At 34.0% G+C, this 25152-nt stretch overlaps 3 protein-coding genes and 1 pseudogene across 4 annotated transcripts; 1 reads left to right on the forward strand and 3 right to left on the reverse strand.

The window, feature by feature from the left end:
* Positions 1-138: 138 nt before the first annotated feature.
* LOC105959062 (fatty acyl-CoA reductase 1) lies at positions 139-2784 on the reverse strand. The gene is made up of 10 exons (XM_088813865.1): positions 2663-2784; positions 2447-2550; positions 2104-2306; positions 1865-1965; positions 1589-1787; positions 1332-1493; positions 1133-1214; positions 750-1034; positions 535-662; positions 139-426 (listed from the first exon to the last, which is right to left on the reverse strand). Exons 1-10 carry the CDS (start codon positions 2739-2741, stop codon positions 267-269), a joined length of 1503 nt encoding a protein of 500 aa, XP_088669991.1. The 5' UTR covers positions 2742-2784; the 3' UTR covers positions 139-266.
* A 2849-nt stretch (positions 2785-5633) lies between these two features.
* On the reverse strand, positions 5634-23824 carry LOC105959061 (fatty acyl-CoA reductase 1). 2 transcript variants are annotated; one of them, XM_088813867.1, is made up of 11 exons: positions 23706-23824; positions 23481-23584; positions 23208-23410; positions 22963-23063; positions 22672-22873; positions 22411-22572; positions 22211-22292; positions 10480-10773; positions 9880-10007; positions 9708-9762; positions 5634-5854 (listed from the first exon to the last, which is right to left on the reverse strand). In XM_088813867.1, exons 1-11 carry the CDS (start codon positions 23782-23784, stop codon positions 5771-5773), a joined length of 1494 nt encoding a protein of 497 aa, XP_088669993.1. In that variant the 5' UTR covers positions 23785-23824; the 3' UTR covers positions 5634-5770. The 2 variants fall into 2 exon arrangements, with proteins under 2 accessions (XP_088669993.1, XP_088669992.1); XM_088813866.1 differs by having other exon boundaries at positions 5634-5851; positions 9707-9762.
* On the reverse strand, positions 11819-12420 carry LOC148765441 (CBL-interacting serine/threonine-protein kinase 11 pseudogene; annotated as a pseudogene).
* Positions 12496-14506, forward strand: LOC148765442 (uncharacterized). The gene is made up of 5 exons (XM_088813826.1): positions 12496-12636; positions 12929-13334; positions 13447-13499; positions 13601-14061; positions 14171-14506. The coding sequence occupies exons 4-5, from the start codon at positions 13639-13641 to the stop codon at positions 14246-14248; spliced, it is 501 nt and encodes a 166-aa protein (XP_088669952.1). The 5' UTR covers positions 12496-12636; positions 12929-13334; positions 13447-13499; positions 13601-13638; the 3' UTR covers positions 14249-14506.
* Positions 23825-25152: the final 1328 nt, after the last annotated feature.

The following is a 25152-nucleotide window of genomic DNA, read 5'->3' on the forward strand; positions in this document are numbered from 1 at the left end:
TGTTTTTGTCAAGATTATTTCTTCAATCTATCTGCTCGTTTAGTTACTATCGGCTCGTTTTCTATCATGAAGGTGATGTATGAGTTTTTGCTTTCTAAATCATACATATATTGATCAAGTTAAACATGTTTGTCGAAGTCGATGAATTTTCACTTGTGTTTTATTATAGTTTCAATACCGGAAGATGATAAGAGAAGTAGCACACACAATTACACATCTTGTGAATTTATTTTCATCACACACTATATATATATATATAATTCTAATTATTTCTTGAGCACATACTTTACTATTCCAGGGAAGTGAGTGTTGATGAAGTATTCTTCCCACTGAATCGATTTCGGATCGAAATCGAACATTTCTGCGTTCGCACCACTTTCCGATCTCATTGCAATTCGCAGGTTTTCAGCATTGGCATCGTCGTATCTGCCCAGATTGAACAATATTTGATACCGTGTTTAGATATAAACGCTTGCACGTAATTGGAATGTTTTAAAATAAATATAATAAGAGTGGAAATTATGAAATACATACACCGTCTCGAACAATACGTATGGTTTGTAGAGTTCCGCTAGATGTAGAGTACGGTTGACTTTTCTGCTCGACCTGGCATATGAACTTTTGTAATGGTTGCAAACTATGATGTTCAGTAACTTCAATACCTGCAAAAAACATTACAAAAATTTATGAAAATAAATTTGTAGATATTCGGGTAATTAAATTAAAAAAAATGAAAAATGAAAACGAACCTTAAAAAATGGGACGTAACGGAGGCGAATGTATGTGTTGAACCTGGTTATGGAGCTGATTGTTTTAAGTTTTCCAGCCTTAATAGGGTTTCCTTTGTTATTAATAAAAGGAGTCTTGATTAAATATTGATACATATGCCACTTGAGCGGTTTGTAGGTTAAGGGATTTCTAAGTGATGAACCAATATGATAAATATTTGCCAGCTCATCATTTGGAGTACGAGGTTTATTCGAATGTATCGCCATTGCTACAAGCATACTGTTTACTACCATGTCACCTGGTATCTAGAGAGAGAGAGAGAGAGAGCCCACTAATTAGACATGTAAATATGCGGGCACGTATGTAATGGTTTATCGAAAAAGGACGGGAAAAAAAAAATCACCACGTCCAGTATTGAGGCAGGGTTGCCAAGGTAGAATTTTATTTTTCCATTTCCATAAGCAACGAAGATGCTGTCGAGGGTTCTGTATATTTCAAATTGACCGGTATCAATGTAAATGACATTATTGCTAGGCTTGAAAATTAAAAAAAAAAAAATTAAAAATCAAACAATATTGTTTGTGATCACAATGAATTATTACCTTAGACCTTCCATCCAACCAGGGAATGGTTCTCTGCAAGTACTTGTTACGATTGAGGGGCGGACGATTACGACGTTAACGTTTTCTTTAAATTTATCGAAAATCATCTCCCCCATTGCTTTTGTAAATGAGTAAGTATTCGGCCATCCATGCAATATTGCCCTGCATGAAGGTTTAATATAATTAAGCCAAAAAATAAACAAGAAGAAGAAGACTTGATTATGTATATATAAAGATAGTAGAACAACGTAATTAACCTTTGAATGCCCAAGGCCCTGAGAGCTGAAACGAAGTCGTGTTTAGGGATATTACGAGATTGAAGTCGTGTTTTAGTTTCTAGAAGCAACTTCTTCTCTGCGTCCAAATCCAAGTATGAGATTTTAGAACCTTCCAATGTTTCACCCATTCGCAGTGGCTTCTCTACTATTACCCCTGACCTTGTCTCACTCACATATGCTACAATTTTAAGAGAGAGAGTCAGAGATCTAGAGAGAGAAAAAGCTGATCTAGAGAGAGAGAGAGATTTTTATAACCTGTGGATACGTGGAGAATCAACTTTAGTTTTGTACATTTCTTGGCGAAGTTCAGAATATGCATTGCTCCAAATGCATTTATATCCATTGCATCATCATACCTATTTTTTTTATTTATTAAAAACCATAAAAGTGCAAAATATAGAACTCTAATTAAAAAAAAGAAAAAAAATTATTTATAGTAATATCTCAAAAAGGGATTTTTTATTCTTTATTTATTTATATATATGTGTGTGTACCTCTCATCAAACCTTGTTGTTGCAGCGGAGTTGATAATAAAATCAATTTCTCCATACATTTTATCAATCAACTCTGCATTTCCAATCCCCAAGTTCTCTTTAGAAACATCACCCGATACTGGAATAATTTTCGACGATATAAAGCTAGTTATATTTTCTCCTAGCTTGTCCCTTAAAACTCGAAACAATTCGGTATCCACAATCTTCAAACAAAACAGATTAAAATTGCAGTTAATAAATAAATTGGTCACAAATTGAAATACTAGCTAGTAGTGTTTTAAAATCAAACCAAAATAATTTCAAAAGTGATTTTTTTTTTATCATTATTATTTTTTTCTTGCACCTCTTGGCGTAGTCGTTGTTCAGCAGATCCAACATTCGGAGATCGTATGAGAAGAAACAACGTTCTAATGTTGGGCTGGACCCGAAGTATCTTCTCTACGAGAACTACATTGATCAGTTTACGAAATGAAAACGTGCAAAATGTTAGAAAAAATATTATATATTACTAAATATATATATACATGTAACTAAGTATAGAAAGATGATGAAGTAGTACGCTTTGCAAGAAAGCCAGTGGCACCAGTGATGAGAATTGTTTTGCCCTCAAATTTCTCAACTATTTTATTTGCTTCCATTGCTAGCTATCTGTCTTTACAAACTGCAATAACAACTACTTGGAACAACTTATGTATATATATATATAATATATATATATATATATATATATATATATATATATATATATATATATATATATATATATATATATATATATATATATATATATATATATATATATATATTTACATACATGTGTATCATGTGTATCATGTATATCGACGTTATGTTATAAATGTTTTGTCCTTTTTATTTTCTTTTTTTAACAACCGACCATATAGGGTGCACTGGGTAAACACACACTCTTGTATAATAACTTGTAAACTATACAATAAACGTAAACCACACTAGGCTAACCAAGTGTAACACAAGCTCACTTGCTTCAACCGCTAGGTAATCCATTACGAGACTTTTGTCCATCGTTTGATTATATTATATACATATTACGAATTTATTTTTGAAAAATAAATGTTAAAATATCTTAATTCTTATATATAAAATAAAGAAATGATGGGCAACCTAAAATATCCTAATGATATTTCTATAATTATTTATTTTTAATATTTTTTCTCTACTAATTTCTAATTATAACTTTTAATAATTATCAAATTTAAAATTAACCCGTGAAGAATCCTACCTTATTGCTACTTATGTAATTATTTATTTTTAATATTTTTCTGTACTAATTTTTAACTATAATTTTCAACAATCATTAAGAGATAAAGCTAGAATTTCAATTTTCTAAGTCTTAGTCTATTTATTTGGATTATAAATCTAAATATGTAAGATTTAAAAAAACTAATGTTATATAAAATATGAATAATACTACATTATTAAATTTTACTATATTAGTGTACTATATTTTCTTATTATGTATTAAATTAATTTCTTTTCACTATTTAAATAATATTATGTGCATCGCCCAAGGAAAAGTGCTAGTGGATATATAACTAAGAGGGGCGCTTTAACCTAATTAACTTATATTAAATAATTATAATTCCAAATAATTTAAAGTAGGCAATATTTTGTCTATCCACTCATACTCTCAACTTTTCTCAATCCAAGATTTGAAGTTGCAATTTCAAAAATATTTATCAAGCGAAGAACCTCTCAAGAGGCATCGTACCATGGTAAATCAACCGAAAATTATCGAAATATAACCAAAAAAACGGTTATTAACGCGCCCGGTACAGTATTGGTACCGTACCACTATATTGTGATATTGTAACCATATTGAATTTATAATACTGCAGTAATATAGTATCGTACCACAAATTGTATTTTATAAATTAACTATCATTTTATACGATTTCTACTTGATAAGACTTACTTGTAACCAAAAATAAAAATGACTACTTAATATTATTACATAAATTAAAACGTACTAGTCAAGATTTTAATATCACTAGTGGATGACAAGTATAGCATATTAAAGAGATAAACCAATAGTGCGATTTTTTTTTTCTCGCTTGAGTTACTCTTTTCTTGTACAAAAATGCATGAATCGCGAAAGTCTTTAAATATGGTAAAAAAATATCAAGTACCAACTATACCGACCAAATTAACAGTATACCGAACATTGATATACCGCAATTTTTGTTGGTAACGATACATGTAATATCAATATTAAATAATATGATTGGTTCACGTTATTGAGCAAAATATTTGGCAACCGTGCTGAATCCATCCTTACTATAAACCATGATCAAGATTTTTTCCTAGCATGGTTAGGCACGAGAAAATGAAATGACGAAATGTAAATTTAATGTTACTTAAGTTTGTGTGTCCAACTAACAGTTACATATCTCATTTAAAACGTGGATATTTTTTTTTTTTTTTTGATAAGAAAAGGACTGCATTAAAAGTGAAGAAGGAAAAAAGTTATGTTTGGTTATTTAATTTAGGTAACACGTTGTATTAAATTTGTTAGATTGTGATATTATATGTGAATTGTGTATAAAGTCTTTTATTTAATAAAATAAAATTATTGTTTTAAGAATAAAAATTGTAATTAACTGTTTTAGTCGCTCCTTACAAAATTAATAGGAGGTTGAAGGGGTATTAGTAATTTCATGAAACAGTAGCATTTAATTGGGGGATTCAACTTAATTAAGTAGCAGGTTTTAGTAGCGTTGAATCATGTCAACCAAAGATCTTACGAACTCCTACTATTTAGGCAATCTAACATAACAGTAACAAGCAAACGAGGCCTTAGATGATAAATATTTGGAAAAAAATATTATAATCTTAAAATTTTGTAATATATATAGCTCAGTATTTGATCTAGAAAGTTCTTATTTATATTTTAACTAAAAATATTAATAAAAGTTGTACCCAACAGATTAATTACATATATATACGCCAATTGATATCTGTAATCATGTAAAAATGGCTGCTTCAATTACTCAAAACACATAATTTATTACGGTGTATTAATATTATGCCTATAATAATATATTTGTTGAAAAAAAACTTTTTTGATTAAAATGAATAAAATATATTTACGTTCGCATATCACGTAAAAAAATTAAGTGACTTCGTCGCAAAAAAAAAAATATTTAGTGAACGTTTTGTTCTAAATTGTGCTAAAAAACAACCGTAATTAGTATTTTCGTTTGAAGCAAGATTGCTTCTTCTTCAATCTATCTGCTCGTTTAGTTACGTACTATTGGCGTGAACTTGGTGCATTTGTTTTTGTACGTGTACGAATGAAGGTTTTCTCCCATGAAGGTGATCATGCACGAGATCAAGACTTGTTGATCGAGTTAAACATGTTTGTCGAAGTCGATGAATCCTCACTTGTGTTTTATTATATATAGTTTCAATATCGGAGGATGATAAAACATGGATGAATCGCACATCTTCTGCTTGTTTAATATAATCATCTTTTTCCGATAAAAAAAATAAAATAAAATAATAAATCATCGAATGATAAAAGAAGTAGCAATGTAGCATACACAATCACACATCTTGTGAATTTATTTTCATCACACTATTAATACATATATATCTACACATTATAATTATTTCTTGAGCACATACTTTACTATTCCAGGGAAGTGAGTGTTGATGAAGTATTCTTCCCACTGAATCGATTTCGGATCGAAATCGAACATATCTGTGTTCGCATCTGTAGACACGTAAATTTAATATAATTTATATTATATTAAATTGAATCCCAAGATTATAATTTATCTTGCAAAATAAGTCATGGAGATAATTATCAATTAATTATTGACCAATAGGATTGTTTCTTCTCTTCCAAGTTATAAGAGATAAATATCAATTTAAAGAGAGCCAATCAAATCGCGCCACGTCATCAAGAAGACTTTGTGTAGGACTCTTATTCTACCACTATAAATAGGGACCCTCCCTACACAATTCAAGACACAACTCAAGAAGAAGAAAAACCGTAGGAGAAAATTCTCTCTACAATATTCAAGTCGTTCTTCATCAAATTCAAGGCGTTCTTCATCAAATCGAAGGAGTTCATCAAATCGAAGGTGTTCTTCATCAAATCAAGGCGTTAAAGCGTTTAATTCGAGATTACGGTGCTAAACCCTCGAATTAACGTTATTAACATCAAATCAAGATCGAAGGAAGATTGAAGGGCCAAATCCATCAAGAATTCCAAGATCTTCAAGTCAAAATCCGTCAAAGTTCAGCGTTCGATCCGAGATTCAAGTCGCAAGACCCTCGGAAGACGTTATTCAAATCCAAATCAAATCCGGAGAAGATCAAGTCAACGACTCGTCTCCGAAATTCAAAGTCAATCATATATTTTTCTTGAGAGAATAATCAGAGGATTAAATTAGAGTTTGTAACCCGCAATATTTTATTTTAATTCAATAAATTATCCTTGTGCAAGTATTTTCTTGTTTGTTAAATTCGCAGATAAGAATTTGTTGCTACAAATTTTGGCACGCCCGGTGGGACATCTCTACCTCTCATCTCTTCTCTCTCTCGAAGATCCTCGAAGTGTTGCAGCTGCAAGCGTCCTCCGAGACTAACTCGACGCCTCAAACCATTCAGAAAGGCTTACCACCTCTTGTCAACACAAGCACAGACGTGGAAGGTTCAAAACGAAAGATTTCACAGCCCACGCCTCGTTCAACATCAAGCTACTCAGAGGTGGCATCCGTCATGACAACAAACGCTACAACCATGGAGGAGCAAATTGCAAGTTTGACAAATGCAATTGATGGACTCACAAAGCATGTTCAACAACGAGATTCTCAAATTGCCGAGTTGATCAACAAGATGGACAAAGCCGATGCTAGTCAAGCTGTGGAGAATCAGATAGAAGTTCAAGACGAAGTCGAGACATCCACAAAGCAACAACCAGTTGAAAACGAGAAGGCTCCAGCTCAAGAACTTCAAGTTTCTCCAGAAGGGATGATTCATGTAGATCAAGTGATAACGCTGATCAGTGGAACCATCAAAGACAAGTTGGAAGGAAGCTCGAAGTCATCATCAACCTATGTCAAGCCATACACGCAAAGGATTGATGATCTAAGGATGCCAATGGGCTATATACCTCCAAAGTTTCAACAATTTGACGGCAAAGACAACCCCAAGCAACATGTGGCACACTTCGTCGAGACTTGCAATGATGCCGGGACGTACGGAGATCACCTCGTCAAGCAATTCGTCCGATCGCTCAAAGACAATGCGTTTGATTGGTACATTGATTTGGGGACTCCATCGATAGTTGGAAGCACTTAGAGGAAGAATTTCTCAACCGCTTTTACAGCACTCGAAGAACAGTCAGCATGATTGAGCTCACCAATTCCCGCCAATGGAAGAAGGAACCTGTCATCCACTACATCAACCGTTGGAGAAATTTGAGTCTTAATTGCAAGGATCGACTGCCCGAGACATCAGCTATTGAACTGTGCATCCAAGGAATGCAATGGGGACTCCGATATATCCTTCAAGGAATTCAACCTAAAAGTTTTGAAGAGTTGGCCACTCGAGCACATGATATGGAATTGAGTATAACTGCAAATGAAGTCAAAGAACCTTCATTCCAAAAGTCGTACCAGCTCAATGAAGAACATGTCGAAGAAGAACAAGAAGATCACGAGGATGGGGGCAAAACAACACCCTATGCAATATGACAAGTCAAATCAAATCAAGCACTCATTGACACGAGTTTAAAAGGTCTACATGTCCAAATCAAATGAAGTTCTCCTTGACACGAGTTTAAAAGGTCTACATATCCAAATCAAATGAAGCACTCCTTGACACGAGTTTAAAAGGTCTACAAGTCCAAGTCAAGTGAAACACTCATTGACACGAGTTTAAAAGGTCTACGAGCACATATCAAATTCAAGTTCATATGAAGCACTCCTTGACACGAGTTTAAAAGGTCTACATGTCCAAAAAAAAAAAAATGAAATACTCCTTGACACGAGTTTAAAATGTCTACAAGATCAAATCAAATCAAGGCTCCTTGATACGAGCGTAAACTATCTACATATCCAAGTCAAGTCAAGCCTCCTCGATATGAGCATAAACTATCTATATATCCAAATCAAATCAAGGCTCCTCGATATGAGCATAAACTATCTATATATCCAAATCAAATCAAAGCTCCTCGATATGAGCATAAACTATCTATATATCCAAATCAAGTCAAGGCTCCTTGATACGGGCATAAACTATCTATATATCCAAATCAAATCAAGGCTCCTTGATATGAGCATAAACTATCTATATATCCAAATCAAGTCAAGGCTCCTTGATACGAGCATAAACTATCTATATATCCAAGTCAAGTCAAGGCTCCTCAATACGAGCATAAACTATCTATATATCCAAATCAAGTCAAGGCTCCTCGATATGAGCATAAACTATCTATATATCGGAATCAAGTCAAGGCTCCTTGATACGAGCGTAAACTATCTACAAATTCAAGTCAAATGCTCCTTCAGCACGAGCTTAAACTGCAAATGTTTCTCCTTGTCCACATGAGTGTAAACTGTGCATGACATCCCTCAAAAGGATATATTTTGAACTACGTTATGACTTGATCCCTCTATAGGGTACGTAGGCAACTTAGAATCTCTCTAAGTCCAGTCATGATTTCAAAAAATGTATGTGCTTTGCTAGATCAAGCTGCAATTGAAGTTAAACAATTATCGAGACTCATTCACTCCAAGACGCATTGTCCGTGAACAAGTCTCGAGGGGGCATTTGTAGACACGTAAATTTAATATAATTTATATTATATTAAATTGAATCCCAAGATTATAATTTATCTTGCAAAATAAGTCATGGAGATAATTATCAATTAATTATTGACCAATAGGATTGTTTCTTCTCTTCCAAGTTATAAGAGATAAATATCAATTTAAAGAGAGCCAATCAAATCGCGCCACGTCATCAAGAAGACTTTGTGTAGGACTCTTATTCTACCACTATAAATAGGGACCCTCCCTACACAATTCAAGACACAACTCAAGAAGAAGAAAAACCGTAGGAGAAAATTCTCTCTACAATATTCAAGTCGTTCTTCATCAAATTCAAGGCGTTCTTCATCAAATCGAAGGAGTTCATCAAATCGAAGGTGTTCTTCATCAAATCAAGGCGTTAAAGCGTTTAATTCGAGATTACGGTGCTAAACCCTCGAATTAACGTTATTAACATCAAATCAAGATCGAAGGAAGATTGAAGGGCCAAATCCATCAAGAATTCCAAGATCTTCAAGTCAAAATCCGTCAAAGTTCAGCGTTCGATCCGAGATTCAAGTCGCAAGACCCTCGGAAGACGTTATTCAAATCCAAATCAAATCCGGAGAAGATCAAGTCAACGACTCGTCTCCGAAATTCAAAGTCAATCATATATTTTTCTTGAGAGAATAATCAGAGGATTAAATTAGAGTTTGTAACCCGCAATATTTTATTTTAATTCAATAAATTATCCTTGTGCAAGTATTTTCTTGTTTGTTAAATTCGCAGATAAGAATTTGTTGCTACAACATCACTTTCCAATCTCATTGCAGTTCGCAGGTTTTCAGCATTGGCATCGTCGTATCTGCTCAAACAATAGTTCGATTCGACGTTTAAATCAAACGCCGTAAGTAGAATAATACTGTAAATAAAATATCGTTGAATAATTAATAACAAGTATTAGGTGAAATAAAATACATACATTCCCCGAAAGAACAAGTACGGTTTGTAAAGTTCTGCCAGTCGCAAAGAATGATTGATTTTTCTCTTCGCATTGGTATATGAACTCTCGTAACGGTTGCAAAGTAACGCGTTCAACACCTTCAATACCTGAAAAAAAAAATTAATAAAATACATTCATAAAAAAATAGTGCAAAGAAATAATTTAATTTAGGGTAAATTACACTTACACCCCTGAGGCATACTAAAACAACTTTAAGGTCTATGTAGTATCAGTAACTACAATCACCCCCAAAACATTGTTAAAAACCCTAACGGTCTGTTAGTTTCAGACAGCACTGGTGGAGACAAAATAGAGCTAAGGGGCAACATGGTTCTCCTAAAATTTCTTAAATCCTTATTATTTTCTATAAGATTTATAAATTTTCATCTAAGGTAGTATTAACGGCCCCGCTGGAAACAAATACTGTGCATATCGGTCCCCAGGGCATGAAAGTTATTGTTTCAGGGGTGTGTCTGTAATTATCAATAATACAGGAACCTTAAAATTATTTTAGCAGACCATAGGGGTGTAGATGTAATTAATTAACCATCTAAATTTATAGAGAAATTAAATAATAACCTTGAGAAATGGGAGATAGCGAATGGAAATGTGTCTGTGAAAGCTGGTCATGGAGCTGAGGGTAGCGGGTTTTCCCACATTGATGGGGTTTCCTTTATTATCAGTAAAAGGTTTCTTTTGTAAGTAGTGATACATAAACCACTTTAGTTGTCTGAAACTCATTGGATTTCTTAGTGATGAGCCAATGTGATAAATATGATTTGCCACCTCATCATCGTCTTCAGTACGAGGTTTATCTGTATCATGTGCTGCTATTGCTACGAGGATGCCGTTTACTACCATGTCACCTGGTATCTACAGAGAGAGAGATGGAAATTCATCATATATATATATATATATATATATATATATATATATATATTAAGTATATATATATAGGGATAAGCCCTTTTTCTTTACTGCCTTTTCTTTTCCACTTTTTTTTGGCCATTTAATGATAAAACTGCGTCGTTTCAATCTGTCGGTCCAATCACGTGTTACAATTCTTTTCTTTTTCCTTTATTTCTCAAGCTGCTCGACCACGACCTGCGTGCTTGAATTTATTTTTCTTTCACCTTTTCTTATATTCTGCTTCTTGCGGAACGACGACGTTTAGAAGCATGACCTCAAATCTGGCCAACCATTGTTGACCACCGCCGTTGCCTCCGCCGTAACCGCCGCCGCCGTCGCCGCCTTGGTGGGTCCCAATCCTTGATTTCTTTTCTTTTATTTTATGCTTTCGTTTTCCTTTGTCTTTGGGCCGCCTACAATTATTGACGGCGAGGGAATCTCCATGGCTACAATCATCACATTATTCCTTTATCCTTTGCTTCTATCCTCCAACAAGTTCCGAGGTTCCCCCATCGTCTGCTGCGTGTACTTCTTATCTCCTGAATTGCTGCTTTTGAGATGACAGCACCACATGTGGATATGGCTTGCACAAATTTTACCTCTTTACCAAATCCCTCTTCCTCTCCATTTCTCACTGCAATTCCTCTCTATTTGAATCTCGTTCTTTTTCCCCTTTCTCTTCTCCTCCTTCTGCCGCCGCACCGCCACCGCTGCTGACCGCCGCTTTCATTGATTTCGACGGCCCTCTTCCAACCATACATATGAGGCTGCAACTTTCTTTTCCCCTGCCCCTGCCCCTGCCCCATCTCTCTTCGGAGATCGCTCACCCTTTACCCCTTTGTTGAGGTACCAATCCATGAATTTATAAACATATGATTGATGATAAACATGAATGTTATTTAAGTTTGTTTACTTATATATGTTATATTTGATTTGTTTACAGAAATTTGTGGTTGATCATGAATCTGCATCTATAGACTATATGTCTGTTTGTTAGAATTTCAGAATTTTAATATGTGGAGCTTTGTTGGACGTGGTTGGTAAACGCGCTCAGACTGAAATCGAAGACCTTCAGATTTCCGTTCTCATCCAGGAGAAGATTCTCCGGCTTCAAATCGCGGTGGGAGATGCCGCGGAGGTGGCAGTAGCTGACGGCGGAGATCAGCTGCTGGAAGTACTTGGAGATCAGCTGCTGGAAGTACTTCCGACTGAGATCCACGCTGAACCGGCCCTTGACCACCTTCGCGAACAGCTCGCCGCCCTTGACGAATTCCAGAACGAAATAAATCTTCGTCCTGGTTGCGAGAACCTCGAACAATTTGACGATGTAAGGGTGGCGCAGCCGGCTCATGGTCGAAATCTCGCGTTTGATGTGCACCATTAGATTAACATTGTTGTTGAGCTTGCTCTTGCTCACCACTTTCACGTCGACGCTCCGGCCGTTGGAAATATCCCTATAGCGTGGTACGCTTTCGCGAACGCGCCGCAGCCTAGAAGCTTCCCGATCTCGTACTTTCTGAACAACGCATTCTCCGCCGATAAAGCCATGTTTGCGGCAGAAGACGGCGGCGACGAGGGACCGGAAACCGAAAACTCGTCGTTTCCCGGCATCAGTGCGCAATAATTCAGAGACCGGAAAAAACAAATTTCGATTTTTTTTTTGTGGTGAAGATTAGGTTTTAGAAAAGGGATTGGTTGTAAGGTTCTATTCTACAGCTAATAATAGTTGGGCGGGGGATGAATTGTGTGCGACATTGCAGTAAGTGGGGGAGAAAGAGTATGAATGGATATCGGACCACTATTTAGTCTTGCTTGAGAAAATATCGGGTAACAAGTTTCAAACTTCTGCCTACTTTTATCAATAACAATATTTTTGTTCGTTGTTTTTCATTCATATCTTGCCTTCATTGAACAAAGAAGTAAATTTTCTTTATTGTTAACGGTTTTGACTCTTATTGAATTGTTCAAATGTATAAAGGCGTATGTTGATCAGCATATATAAATTGAATTTCTTTTCGTAGGACATTTCAGCATATTTTTTTGTCTTTAGCTCTCCTCGTCCAGATATTTAATTGGTAAATATGCTTGCTTAGTTACCTCTTATTGTTAATCGATGCAGAAATTATTGAATTTGCTCGACCGGCTGTTACTGGCAATTGCTTACCTACACGGCTACACTCCAACTTTATTCAAACCAAATTTGGTGTGAGGGAGGACTGCTTGGCAAGTTTTCATCTACTTTCGTCTTTTCGAATGTAAAATTAAAGTAATCATACTGACGGTTGTTTATTCGCTCTCCGTAGTGGCAGATGGTAGATCATCAATGCAGAATTTTGGGTTGTTCTTTCTTTAAGGCTGTTTATAGCCTGTGTTTGCATTTTTCGTGATGCGCAGAAGGTGGTGAAGGATTCGTCGAGAGATTCTAATGGAGTTCGCCGGAATGCTTTGGTGCTATCCGGAAGCAAAAGACCGTCGTCGGAGTCTTTTCGGAGCAGTGATGATCGTCGATTTTGCAATGCCAAAGGGTGATTGTTGCTTTCACCTTTCTACTGGTATTTGATTTCAATTTACTTTCTAGCTTGTGCATTTGTATAAGTGGAAATTAGCAAATTTTTTTTTTATGATTTGTTGATTCAGAATGACAGTGGGTGTGAGTGCACGGAGCTACGGGTACAACAGCCGTTTAGATGGTAATAGTTAATTTCGTAAAATAGATGCTCTCTCGTGTTAGCTTTTTTCGTCTCTTTTTAATCAATAAATTTCATGGTGTATTTAAACTTTATTGCTGTAGATTGAAGATATCTTCGCCTGAAACTAATACGCAAGAGAATGTCAAAGCATATAGAGCTCGAAAACGAGAGGCGTAAAAAGATGGAACTACACGACAACGCATCAAGAGCTACACCACCTTCTAGAAGGGCTGCTGAAACACAACCGATAGGTTCAACGATTAAAAATTCTTATGCTTCTTGGAATTCAAATGCAGCGAAAACGAGATCCCCCGAAAGACTTCAGAAATATTCTGGTGGATTTTCTGACAACCCCATGAATTCTATTGGTCAACTGCCTCATGTACCATCAATTAGACCGATAGATGCTTCAAGAGAAGAGCATTTGTCGATGAGGGATGCCTTGGAATCTTCTAGGCCAGATTTACCTATATTCACCACTTCGAGAGGTTTTCTGGATAATGGCAAGATGGTCACCGATCTTCCTCCAACAACAGGTGGCATGTGCAGACCTATTTACCAGGTAAAAATCTATTTTATCTCATATTTCGTTTACCTCGACTCCTCTGTTTTTGTTTACCTCTGTTTTGGTGATTTTTTCCTTATTTTAAGATCATGCATTGTTGAGGCAGGGGAAAGCGATGAGGCAACTACAACTTAGAAAATTGAGGCGTGTGCCAAACAAGCAAATGTGCAGCAAACCTCTGTAGCTGAATTTATGGTTTGTGTTTCGTTTGTAAAAAAAAAAAATACTATAGTGTTCTTGATAATTAATTGCATTTACTATTGTCCCATTCTGATTTCTGATTTTGGGTTCTTGAAGTTTGCCCACTCTGTCATAAGCTGAGGTAGCAAGAAAACTGTATACCTCTTTGAGTAAAACAGTGTGCAAGATTGATTTGTGTGCTCTGTAAATGTTTTACTGGTGTTGCATATAATTTTTTTACAGAGTGATGCAATTAGGAACACCCTTTATCAATGCGAATATTAATATAGATATTTGATGACTCATTTTGCATGATTGCTCGTTAGTGTTGCTCTAAGGAAAATATACAAATTAAACCTTGAAGGTATTCACAGCTTTATGTATGTCGACACTTGTAATCCGATCTTTCTCGTATTTCATACCTCTTGGTAAAATTGAAACCAATAATTTGATTGTATGTCGCATAATTTTTTGAATCGTCTATCATGTTCGTGGCGTACGTTTAAGTTCTGTTTTTAGGTTTGTACTGTTTCCGAGTAACATTGTTTTTAGGTTTGTACTGTTTCCGAGTAACAGTTTGAAAAATTACAGATTTGATCCTTAAACAAGAAATGCACACCAAATGGGGGTCAATTTGTAATTTCTGGTAATCCACTGAAACAGTTTTGAAAATTGCAGAATTGCCGCAATACTTACTCCATCTTCCCATCCATTCCACCCAAATAGCAAATTTAACACCAAAGTAGATCTCTCTTGTAATATTCGAAATATCAACCACCAACGCATATGCTTCGACTCAACTATAATTGCGCATGACTCATTTACGAAAATTCGCAACACCGAGTTTAAAATCTTATGATTTACGATTCAAATCTTACGATTCAATTATTCATACCTAAGTCAATTCAAATGTTAAAATAAATCTTAAATATCGACAAAACGATCAAATTTTACGATTTACGATTTAAGAAAACAATAATTTATTATATTATTTATAATTAATGTGTTATAATTACTACTAATGGTCCCTATATTATATACCATTTTTAGTTTTAGTCCTAAAACCGGAAATGCCCCCAAGTGGAGATCAATTTGTAATTTCCGAAAATCCACCTCCCTAGCTGAAGCAGTTCTGAAAAATGCATAATCACCCCTATAGTTACTCAATCTTCCTGACCGCTCCACCCAAATTGCAAATTTGACCTCAAAGTAGATCTCTCTTTCAATATCCAAAATATCCGCCACATTTATGAAATTCGCAACATCGAGCATAAAATCGTATGGTTTACGATTCAAATCTTACGATTCAATTCATTCATATCTATGTTGATTCAAATGTTAAAATAAATCTTAAATATCAACAAATCGATTAAATTCTACAATTTTTGGTCCCCATATTATTATATTTTTTTTTTAATTCTGGTCCTTAAACTATAAATGCACCCCAAGTGGGGGTCAATTTGTAATTTTTGGAATTCCACCTCCCTGATTGTAACACCTCTATATTTACTTCATCTTATCAGCCGCTCCAGCCCGATTGCAAATTTATCCCCAAAGCTGATCTCTCTTGCAATATCCGAAATATCTGCCACCAACGCAGTATGCTTCTACTCCTCCGCTATAATCGCGTGTGACTCATTTATGCAAATTCGCAATACCGTGTTTAAAATCTTATGATTTACAATCCAAATCTTATGATTCAATTTGTCCATACCTAAGTCGATTCAAATGTTAAAATAAATTTTAAATATCAACAAAACGATCAAAGTTTACGATTTACGATTTAAGAAAACTTTAATTTATTATATTATTTTTATGATAATTACAGTTTTGGTCCCTATATTATATACATTTTTTTAATTTTTGTCCTTAAACCAGAAATGCCCCCAAGTGGAGGTTAATTTGTAATTTCCGAAAATCCACCTCCCTGGCTTAAATAGTTGTGAAGACTGCAGAATCACCCTATACTTACTCCATCTTCCGCTCCACCTAAATTACAAATTTGGACCCAAAGTGGATCTTTCTTTCACTATCCAAAATATGCGCCACATTTACGAAAATTTGCAACAACGAGCATAAAATCCTATGATTTACGATTCAAATCTTACGATTCAATTCAATCATATCTATGTCGATTAAAATGTTAAAATAAATCTTAAATATCAACAAATCGATCAAATTTTACGATTTTTGGTCCCTATATTATTAAACATTTTTTTTAAAATTTGGTCCGTAAAAAAGAAATGCACCCCAAGTGGGGGTCAATTTGTAATTTTTGGAAATCCACCTTCCTGGCTGAAACAATTTTGAAAATTGCAGAATCACCCATATACTTACTCCATCTTCGCAGCCGCTCCACCTAAATTGCAAATTTAACCCCTAAGTAGAACTCTCTTGCAATATCCGAAATATCCGCCACCAAGGCAGTATGTTTCTACTCCTCCTCAGCTATAATCGCTTGTGACTCATTTACGAAATTTCGCAATACTGAGTTTAAAATATTATGATTTACGATTCAAATCTTACGATTCAATCCCTTCATACCCAAGTCGATTCAAAAGTTAAAATAAATCTTAAATATCAACAAAACGATCAAATTACGATTTAAGATATAAGAAAACTTTAATTTATTATATTAATTTTAATAAACTTGTGATGATTACAGTTTTGATCCCTATATTATATACTATTTATAATTTTGGTCCTTAAACCGGAAATGCTCCCCAAGTGGAGGTTAACTTGTAATTTCCGAAAATCCACCTCCCTTGCTGAAATAGTTGTGAAGATTGCAGAATCAACCCTATACTTACTCCATCTTCCTAACCGCTACACCCAAATTGCATATTTGACTCCAAAGAGTGGATCTCTCTTTCACTATCCAAAATATCCGTCACATTTACTAAAATTCGCAATAACGAGCATACAATCTTATGATTTACGATTCAATTCATTCATATCTATGTCGATTCAAATGTTCAAATAAATCTTAACTATCAACAAATTGATCAAATTTTACGATTTTTGGTCCCTATATTATTAAAACTTTTTTTTTTTTAATTTTGATCCTTAAACCAAAAATGAACCCCAAGTGGGGGTCAATTTGTAATTTTTGGAAGTCCACCTCCCTCGCTGAAACAATTTTGAAAATTGCGGAATCACTTATATACTTACTCCATCTTCCCAGCCGCACTACCCAAATTGCAAATTTGACCCCAAATTGGATCTCTCTTGCAATATCCGCCACCAACGAAGTATGCTTCGACTCCTCCTCAGTTATAATCGTGTGTGACTCATTTACAAAAATCCGCAATACCGAGTTTAAAATCTTATGATTTACGATTCAAATCTTACGATTCAGTCTGTTCATACTTAAGTCGATTCAAAAGTTAAAATAAATTTTAAATATCAACAAAATGATCAGATTTTACGAATTACAATTTAAGAAAATTTTAATATATTATATCATTTATAATAAACTTGCGATAATTACATATTTGATCCCTATATTATATTCCATTTATAATTTTGGTCCTTAAACCGGAAATGCCCCCAAGTGGAGGTTAATTTGTAATTTCCGAAAATCCACCTCCCTGGCTGAAATAGTTGTGAAGATTGCAGAATCAACCCTATACTTACTCCATCTTCCTAACCCCTACACCCAAATTGCATATTTGACTCCAAAGAGTGGATCTCTCTTTCACTATCCAAAATATCCGTCACATCTACTAAAATTCGCAATAACGAGCATACAATCTTATGATTTACGATTCAAATCTTAAGATTCAATTCATTCATATCTATGTCGATTCAAATGTTCAAATAAATCTTAACAATCAACAAATTGATCAAATTTTACTATTTTTGGTCCATATATTACATACAATTTTTTTTTTAAATTTGTGTCCTTAAACAAGAAATGCACCCCAAGTGGGGGTCAATTTGTAATTTCAGGAAATCTACTTCCTTGACTGAAACAGTTTTGGAAATTGCAGAATCACCGCTATACTTATTCCATTTTCCCAGTCGTTTCACCCAAATAGCAAATTTAACACCAAAGTGGATCTCTCTTGCAATATCCGAAATATCTGCCACCAACGCAATATGCTTCGACTCCTCAACTATAATCGCGGGTGACTCATTTACGCAAATTCGCAATACCGAGTTTAAAATCTTGTGATTTACGATTCAAATCTTACGATTCAATTATTCATACTTAAGTCGATTCAAATGTTAAAATAAATCTTAAATATCGACAAAATGATCAAATTTTACGATTTCCGATTTAAGAAAACAATAATTTATTATATTATATATAATTAACGTGTTATAATTACTACTTTGGTCCCTATATTATATCCCATTTTTAGTTTTGTTCCTAAAACCGAAAATGCCCCCAAGTGGAGGTTAATTGGTAATTTCCGAAAATCCACCTCCCTAGCTGAAGCAGTTATGAAAATCGCATAATCACCCCTATACTTACTCAATCTTCCTAACCGCTCCAACCAAATTGGAAATTTGACCCCAAAGTGGATCGCTCTTTCAATATCCAAAATATCCGCCACATTTATGAAAATTCGCAATACCGAGCATAAAATCGTATGATTTACGATTCAAATCTTACGATTCAATTCATTCATATCTATGTTGATTCAAATGTTAAAATACATCTTTAATATCAACAAATCGATCAAATTTTACGATTTTTGGTCCCTATATTATTATACCTATTTTTAATTTTGGTCCTCAAACCAGAGTCAATTTGTAATTTTTGGAAATCCACCTCCCTGGCCGAAACATTTTTTAAAATTACAGAATCACCGCTATACTTACTCCATCCTCCCAGCCTCTCCACCCAAATTGCATATTTAACCCCAACGTGGATCTCTCTTGCAATATCTTAAATATCCGCCACCAACGCAATATGTTTCAAGTCCTCCTCAGCTATAATCGTGTGTGACTCATTTACGAAAATTCGCATTCCCGAGTTTAGAATCTTATGATTTACGATTCAAATCTTACGATTCAATTTATTCATACCTAAGTCGATTCAAATATTAAATAAATCTTAAATATCGACAAAACGATCAAATTGTACAATTTACAATTGAAGAAAACTTTAATTTATTATATTATATATAATAAACATGTTATAATTACAGATTTGGTCCATATATTATATACCATTTTTAATATCGGTCTTTCAACCGGAAATGCCCCTAAGTGGAGGTCAATTTGTAATTTCCGAAAATCCACCTCCCTTGATGAAACAGTTGTGAAGATTGCACAATCAACCCTATACTTACTCCATCTCCCTAGCTGCTCCACCCAAATTGCAAATTTGACCCCAAAGAGTGGATCTCTCTTTCAATATCCAAAATATCCGCCACATTTACGAAAATTCGCAATAACGAGCATACAATCTTATGATTTATGATTCAATTCATGCTTATCTATGCCGATTCAAATGTTAAAATAAATCTTAAATATCAACTAATCGATCAAATTTTACGATTTTTGGTCCCTATGTATTACATACATTTTTTTTTTAATTTGGTCCTTAAACAAGAAATCCACCCCAAGTTGGGGTCAATTTGTAATTTCTGTAAATCCACCTCCCTGGCCGAAACAGTTTTGAAAATTGCAGAATCACCCATATACTTACTCCATATTCCCAGCCGCTCCGCCCAAATTGCAAATTTAACCCCAAAGTGGATCTCTCTTGCAATATCCGAAATATCCGCCACCAACGCAGTTTGCTTCTAATCCTCCTAGCTATACTCGTGCGTGACTCATTTACGAAAATTCGCAATACCGAGCATAAAATCTTATGGTTTACGATTCAAGTCGTACGATTCAATTCATTCATATCTATGTCGCTTCAAATGTTAAAATAAATCTTAAATATAAACTAATCGATTAAATTTTCTGATTTTTAGCCCCTATATTACATACATTTTTTTTGGTCTTTAAACAAGAAATGCACCACAGGTGGGGGTCAATTAGTAATTTCTGGAAATCCACTTCACTGTCTGAAACAATTTTAAAAATTGCAGAATCCCCTCTATACTTACTCCATCTTCCAAGCCGTTCCACCCAAATTGCAAATTTAACACCAAAGTGGATCTCTCTTGCAATATCCGAAATATCTGCCACCAACACAGTATGCTTCGACTCCTCGACTATAATCGCGTGTGACTCATTTATGAAAATTCGCAATACCGAGTTTAAAATCTTTTGATTTACAATTAAAATCTTACGATTCAATTATTCATACCTAAGTCGATTCATATGTTAAAATAAATCTTAAATATCGACAAAACGATCGAATTTTACGATTTACGATTTAAGAAAACAATAATTTATTATATTATTTATAACAAACATGTTATAATTACTATTTTGGTCCCTATATTATATACCATTTTAAAGTCTTTAAACCGGAAATGCACCCCAAGTGGAAATCAAGTTGTAATTTCCGAAAATCCACATCCCTGGCTGAAACAGTTGGGAAGATTGAAGAATCACCCCTATGCTTACTCCATATTCCTAGCCGCTCCACCCTAATTACAAATTTGACCCCAAAGTGGATCTCTCTTTCAATATCCAAAATATTCGCCACATTTATTATCACAAGTTTATCATAAATAATATAATACCTTTAAAGTTTTCATAAATCGTAAATCGTAAAATTTGATCGATTTGTTGATATTTAAGGCAACAAATCCACCTCCCGTCCGACACAGTTTTGAAAATTGCAGAATCACCCCTATACTTACTCCATCTTCCCTGCCGCTCCACCCAAATTTTACCTAATCGTAAAAAAAAGATAAAAAAAAAGGCAGCCTAAAAATCGATTTATGAAAGTATATCGAAAATACATAATACGATAAGTTTTTGTATTCACCCGAGGCACCCGGCACCGCGCATTGCGCGGTGCTCTACACTAGTATATATATATATATATATAAGGTAAATTAAAACCATCCTGAGGTATGGTTAAATTACGAAAAAATCCCTCATGTTTGAATAATTATATTTAACCCCTCAACTATGAATTTTCTTACACCTTCACCCTTATGGTGTCAAATTCAACATAATCATCTAGATTCCGTAGAATATTGTGCTCTAGTTTGTACTGGTGTTGTGTAAAAATACAGTTTCTCATTCACCATAATCTGATATATACAAGCAAAAAAACACATTTTATGATCATCTTGCTTCAAAATATGGAGTACAAATTAAAAGTGATAATACCCATATAATCAAAAAGATTCCACTAAATTTGAAACCGCAAGGATTGACGTGTAAGAAAATTTATATTTGAGGGTTTTTTGTAATTACCCAAATATGAGGGGGTTTTCGTAATTTTATCATACCTCAGGGGTGGTTGTAATTTACCCATATATATATATATATATATATATATATATATATATATATATATATATATATATATGATAAATTACGGCCACACCCTAAGGTAAGGTCAAATTACGAAAAAAATCCTCATGTTTGGATATTTACAATCACCCCTCAATTATGAATGCTCTTACACATCCACCCTTATGGTGTCAAATTCAACATAATCTTCTCGATTCCGTGAAATATTCTCTAGTTTGTACTTGTTTTGTGCAAAAACGCAGTTTCAGATGCACCACAGACCTGTTATTTACAAGCCAATATAAACATCATATGATCATCTTGTTTCTAAATTAAATGTGGAGTTGGAATGGGATAAAATGGGTACAAACTGGAGAACATTCCACATAATCTAGAAGATTTTTGAATTTGACACTTTAAGTGTGGACATGTAAGAAAATTCATAGTCGTGGGGGTGATTGTATCTATCCAAACATGATGGGTTTATTCGTAATTCAACATTACCTAAGGGGGTTGATTATAATTTACCCTCTTTATATATGTCTGTACTTGTGTGTAAAAAAGATGTAGTAACTAACACACTAACCACATCGAGTATTGAGGCAGGGTCGCCGAGGAAGAATTTAATTTTTCGTTTCGCATAACTAACGAAGATGCTGTCGAGGGTTCTGTATGCATTGCGAATTGATCGATGACAATTAGTAAATTACATGAAAAAATTAAATATAGCTAGGAAAAGAAGCTAGTGATCATGAATATATTGTGATCACAAGGAATTATTATTACCTTAGACCTTCCATCCAACCAGGGAATGGTTCTCTGCAAGTACTAGTTATTATTGGGGGGCGGACGATTACGACATTAACGTTTTCTTTAAATTTCTCGAAAACCATCTCTCCCATTGCTTTTGTAAACGAGTAAGTATTCGGCCATCCATGCAATATTGCCCTGCAGGTTTAATTAAGAACCAAAAAACACACAAATTATATATGTAAATGTGGTTTCTTTAATTAATTTCTAGCAAAATTATATGTATAGTAGAACAACCTTTGAATGCCAAAGTCCCTGAGAGATTGAATGAAGTCGTGGTTAGGGATATTAATATGAGATTGAAGTCGTGTTTTAGTTTGTTGGAGCAACTTCTTCTCTGCATCCAAATCCAAGTAGGTGAGTTTGGCACCTTGCAATGTTTCACCCATACGAAATGGCTTCTCTACTATAACCCCTGACCTTGTCCCATGCACATATGCTACATACATATGCATTAAGAGAGATCAGAAATCAGAGAGATCGATCGATCTAGCGAGAGAAATCTAGAGAGAGAGAATTTATACGTACCTGTGGATACGTGGAGAAGCAACTTTAGTTTTGTACATTTCTTGGCGAAGTTTAGAATATGCATTGCTCCAAATGCATTGATATCCAGTGCATCATCATACCTAATTATTTAATTAATTATTTATTTATTTATTAAAAATCATAATTATGCAAAAGATAGAACTCTTATCAAAAAGACAAATTATTTATAGTAATATCTCAAAAAGGGATTTTTTTTTTTAATTTATTTATATATATGTGTGTACCTCTCATCAAACCTTGTTGTTGCAGCGGAGTTGATAATAAAATCAATTTCTCCGTACATTTTACCAATCAACTCTGCATCTCCAATCCCAAACTTCTCTTTAGAAACATCACCGGATACTGGAATAATTTTCGACGATAAAAAGCTAGTTATATTTTCTCCTAGCTTGTCCCTCAAAACTCGAAACAATTCGGTATCCACAATCTGCAAACATAACAAATTAAAATTTGCAATTAATAAATAAATTGGTCACAAATTAAATTTTAAATTGCACCTCTTGGTGTAGTCGTTGTTCAGCAGATACAACATTCGGAGCTCGTATGAGAAGAAACAACGTTTTGATGTTGGGTTGGACCCGAAGTATCTTCTCTACGAGAACTACATTCATCAGTTTACGAAACAAAAACGCGCAAAATGTTAGAAAAAATATTATATATTGCTATATATATATATATATATATATATATGTAAGTATTATAGAAAGATGATGAAGTAGTACTCTTTGCAAGAAAGCCAGTGGCACCAGTGATGAGAATTGTTTTGCCATCAAATTTCTCAACTATTTTATTTGCTTCCATTGATATTAGCTTTCTTACAAACTGAAAAATCTTGGTTTATATCTTGTAATGGGACTCAAACTTTTATAGACACTTATGTCAACGTTATGTTATAAATGATTCTCCAATATCCATGCATGTTTTAAATGGAGATAATAATACAAATGTTTTTAGGCATATTTTAAATTACATATATATTAATGCGCATGTTTTAAAAATGGGCGAATGGCAAAAAGGCACATCCCAAGGGACTTAAATGCACATTGGTCCATAAAAAAAAGTCTTTCAAATACACTCATCCCCATGCCTTTAGTCAAAAACACCCTTCATAATATATTTTTTGTCAATTCCATCCATTATGCTCTAACTTCCTTAATATTACACATTGACCTCGGATTTTAAACAAATATATCGGATTAAGCCCCAAAATAATAATTTTTTGAAAAAATATTTGTTTTTCAGAAAATAATTTTTTTTCCGGCCAGATTCCGGCGTTGACCGCGGAGACCGTCAGTCTCCGGCATTGAATTTTTTTTCGAATTTTTTTTCTTTGAAAAAAATATTTTAATTAATATTATTGTCTTGCCTACTAAATTATTGTCTCAGACAGTAAGTATTACTGTTTGAGACAGTATTATTATGAATATTATTATCCCGAACAGTACTATTATTAATATTACTGTCTAAGACAGTTAAGTAACTGTTGGAGACAATAATTTAGCAGCCAATGCAGTGATATTAATTAAAATAAATTTTTTAAGAAAAAAAAAATTCAAAAAAAAAAGTTATTTAACAGTTAAATTACTGTCTCCGTCAGTTAAATAACTGCTTGAGACAGTAGTTTAGCAGCCAAGACGGTAATATTAATTAAAAATATTTTTTTTAAGAATAAAAAAATCAATTAACAGTTAAATTACTTTCTCCGACAGTTAAATAACTACTGGAGACAGTAATTTAGCAACGAATACAGTAATATTAATTAAAATATTTAAAAAAAAAAAAGTTAATTAACAGTTAAATTAATGTCTCTGACAGTTAAATAACTGCTGGAGACAGTAATTTAGCAGCCAAGACAGTAATATTAATTAAAATAACAAAAAAAAGTCAATTAACAGTTAAATTACTGTCTCCGACAGTTAAATAGCTGTTGGAGACAAAAATTTAGTAGTCACGACAGTAATATTAATTAAAATATTTTTTTAAGAAAAAACAAAATTATAAAAAAGAAAAAAAAAAGTCAATGCAAGAAAGAAGCAAAACATGAAAACTGGAACCCATAATAGCAGAGAGTGACAATTTTGGAATAGTTTCGAAAGCCCAAAAGATGTATGTAGCATCAATTTTATATAAAACCTGGGAACTTGATATGAAGAGATAATAAGAGGTATA

The sequence above is a fragment of the Erythranthe guttata genome, chromosome 14 (assembly GCF_056151865.1).
Source record: "Erythranthe guttata isolate IM_541 chromosome 14, IM_541, whole genome shotgun sequence".
NCBI classification, from domain to species: domain Eukaryota; kingdom Viridiplantae; phylum Streptophyta; class Magnoliopsida; order Lamiales; family Phrymaceae; genus Erythranthe; species Erythranthe guttata.

Bases quoted from the DNA above. Each gene is read 5' to 3' on its own strand.
- LOC105959062 (XM_088813865.1), bottom strand. From the start codon at position 2,741: ATGGAAGCAAATAAAATAGTTGAGAAATTTGAGGGCAAAACAATTCTC. The intron at 2,551-2,662 runs GTACTACTTCAT...TGATCAATGTAG, and splicing joins CACTGGCTTTCTTGCAAAGC to TTCTCGTAGAGAAGATACTT. The intron at 663-749 runs GTTCGTTTTCAT...TGTTTTTTGCAG, and splicing joins GTTACGTCCCATTTTTTAAG to GTATTGAAGTTACTGAACAT.
- LOC148765442 (XM_088813826.1), top strand. From the start codon at position 13,639: ATGTCAAAGCATATAGAGCTCGAAAACGAGAGGCGTAAAAAGATGGAA. The intron at 14,062-14,170 runs GTAAAAATCTAT...TTGTTGAGGCAG, and splicing joins TGTGCAGACCTATTTACCAG to GGGAAAGCGATGAGGCAACT.
- LOC105959061 (XM_088813866.1), bottom strand. From the start codon at position 23,784: ATGGAAGCAAATAAAATAGTTGAGAAATTTGATGGCAAAACAATTCTC. The intron at 22,874-22,962 runs GTACGTATAAAT...ATATGTATGTAG, and splicing joins GCTTCTCCACGTATCCACAG to CATATGTGCATGGGACAAGG. The intron at 10,774-22,210 runs GTTAGTGTGTTA...CTCTCTCTGTAG, and splicing joins CTGCCTCAATACTCGATGTG to ATACCAGGTGACATGGTAGT.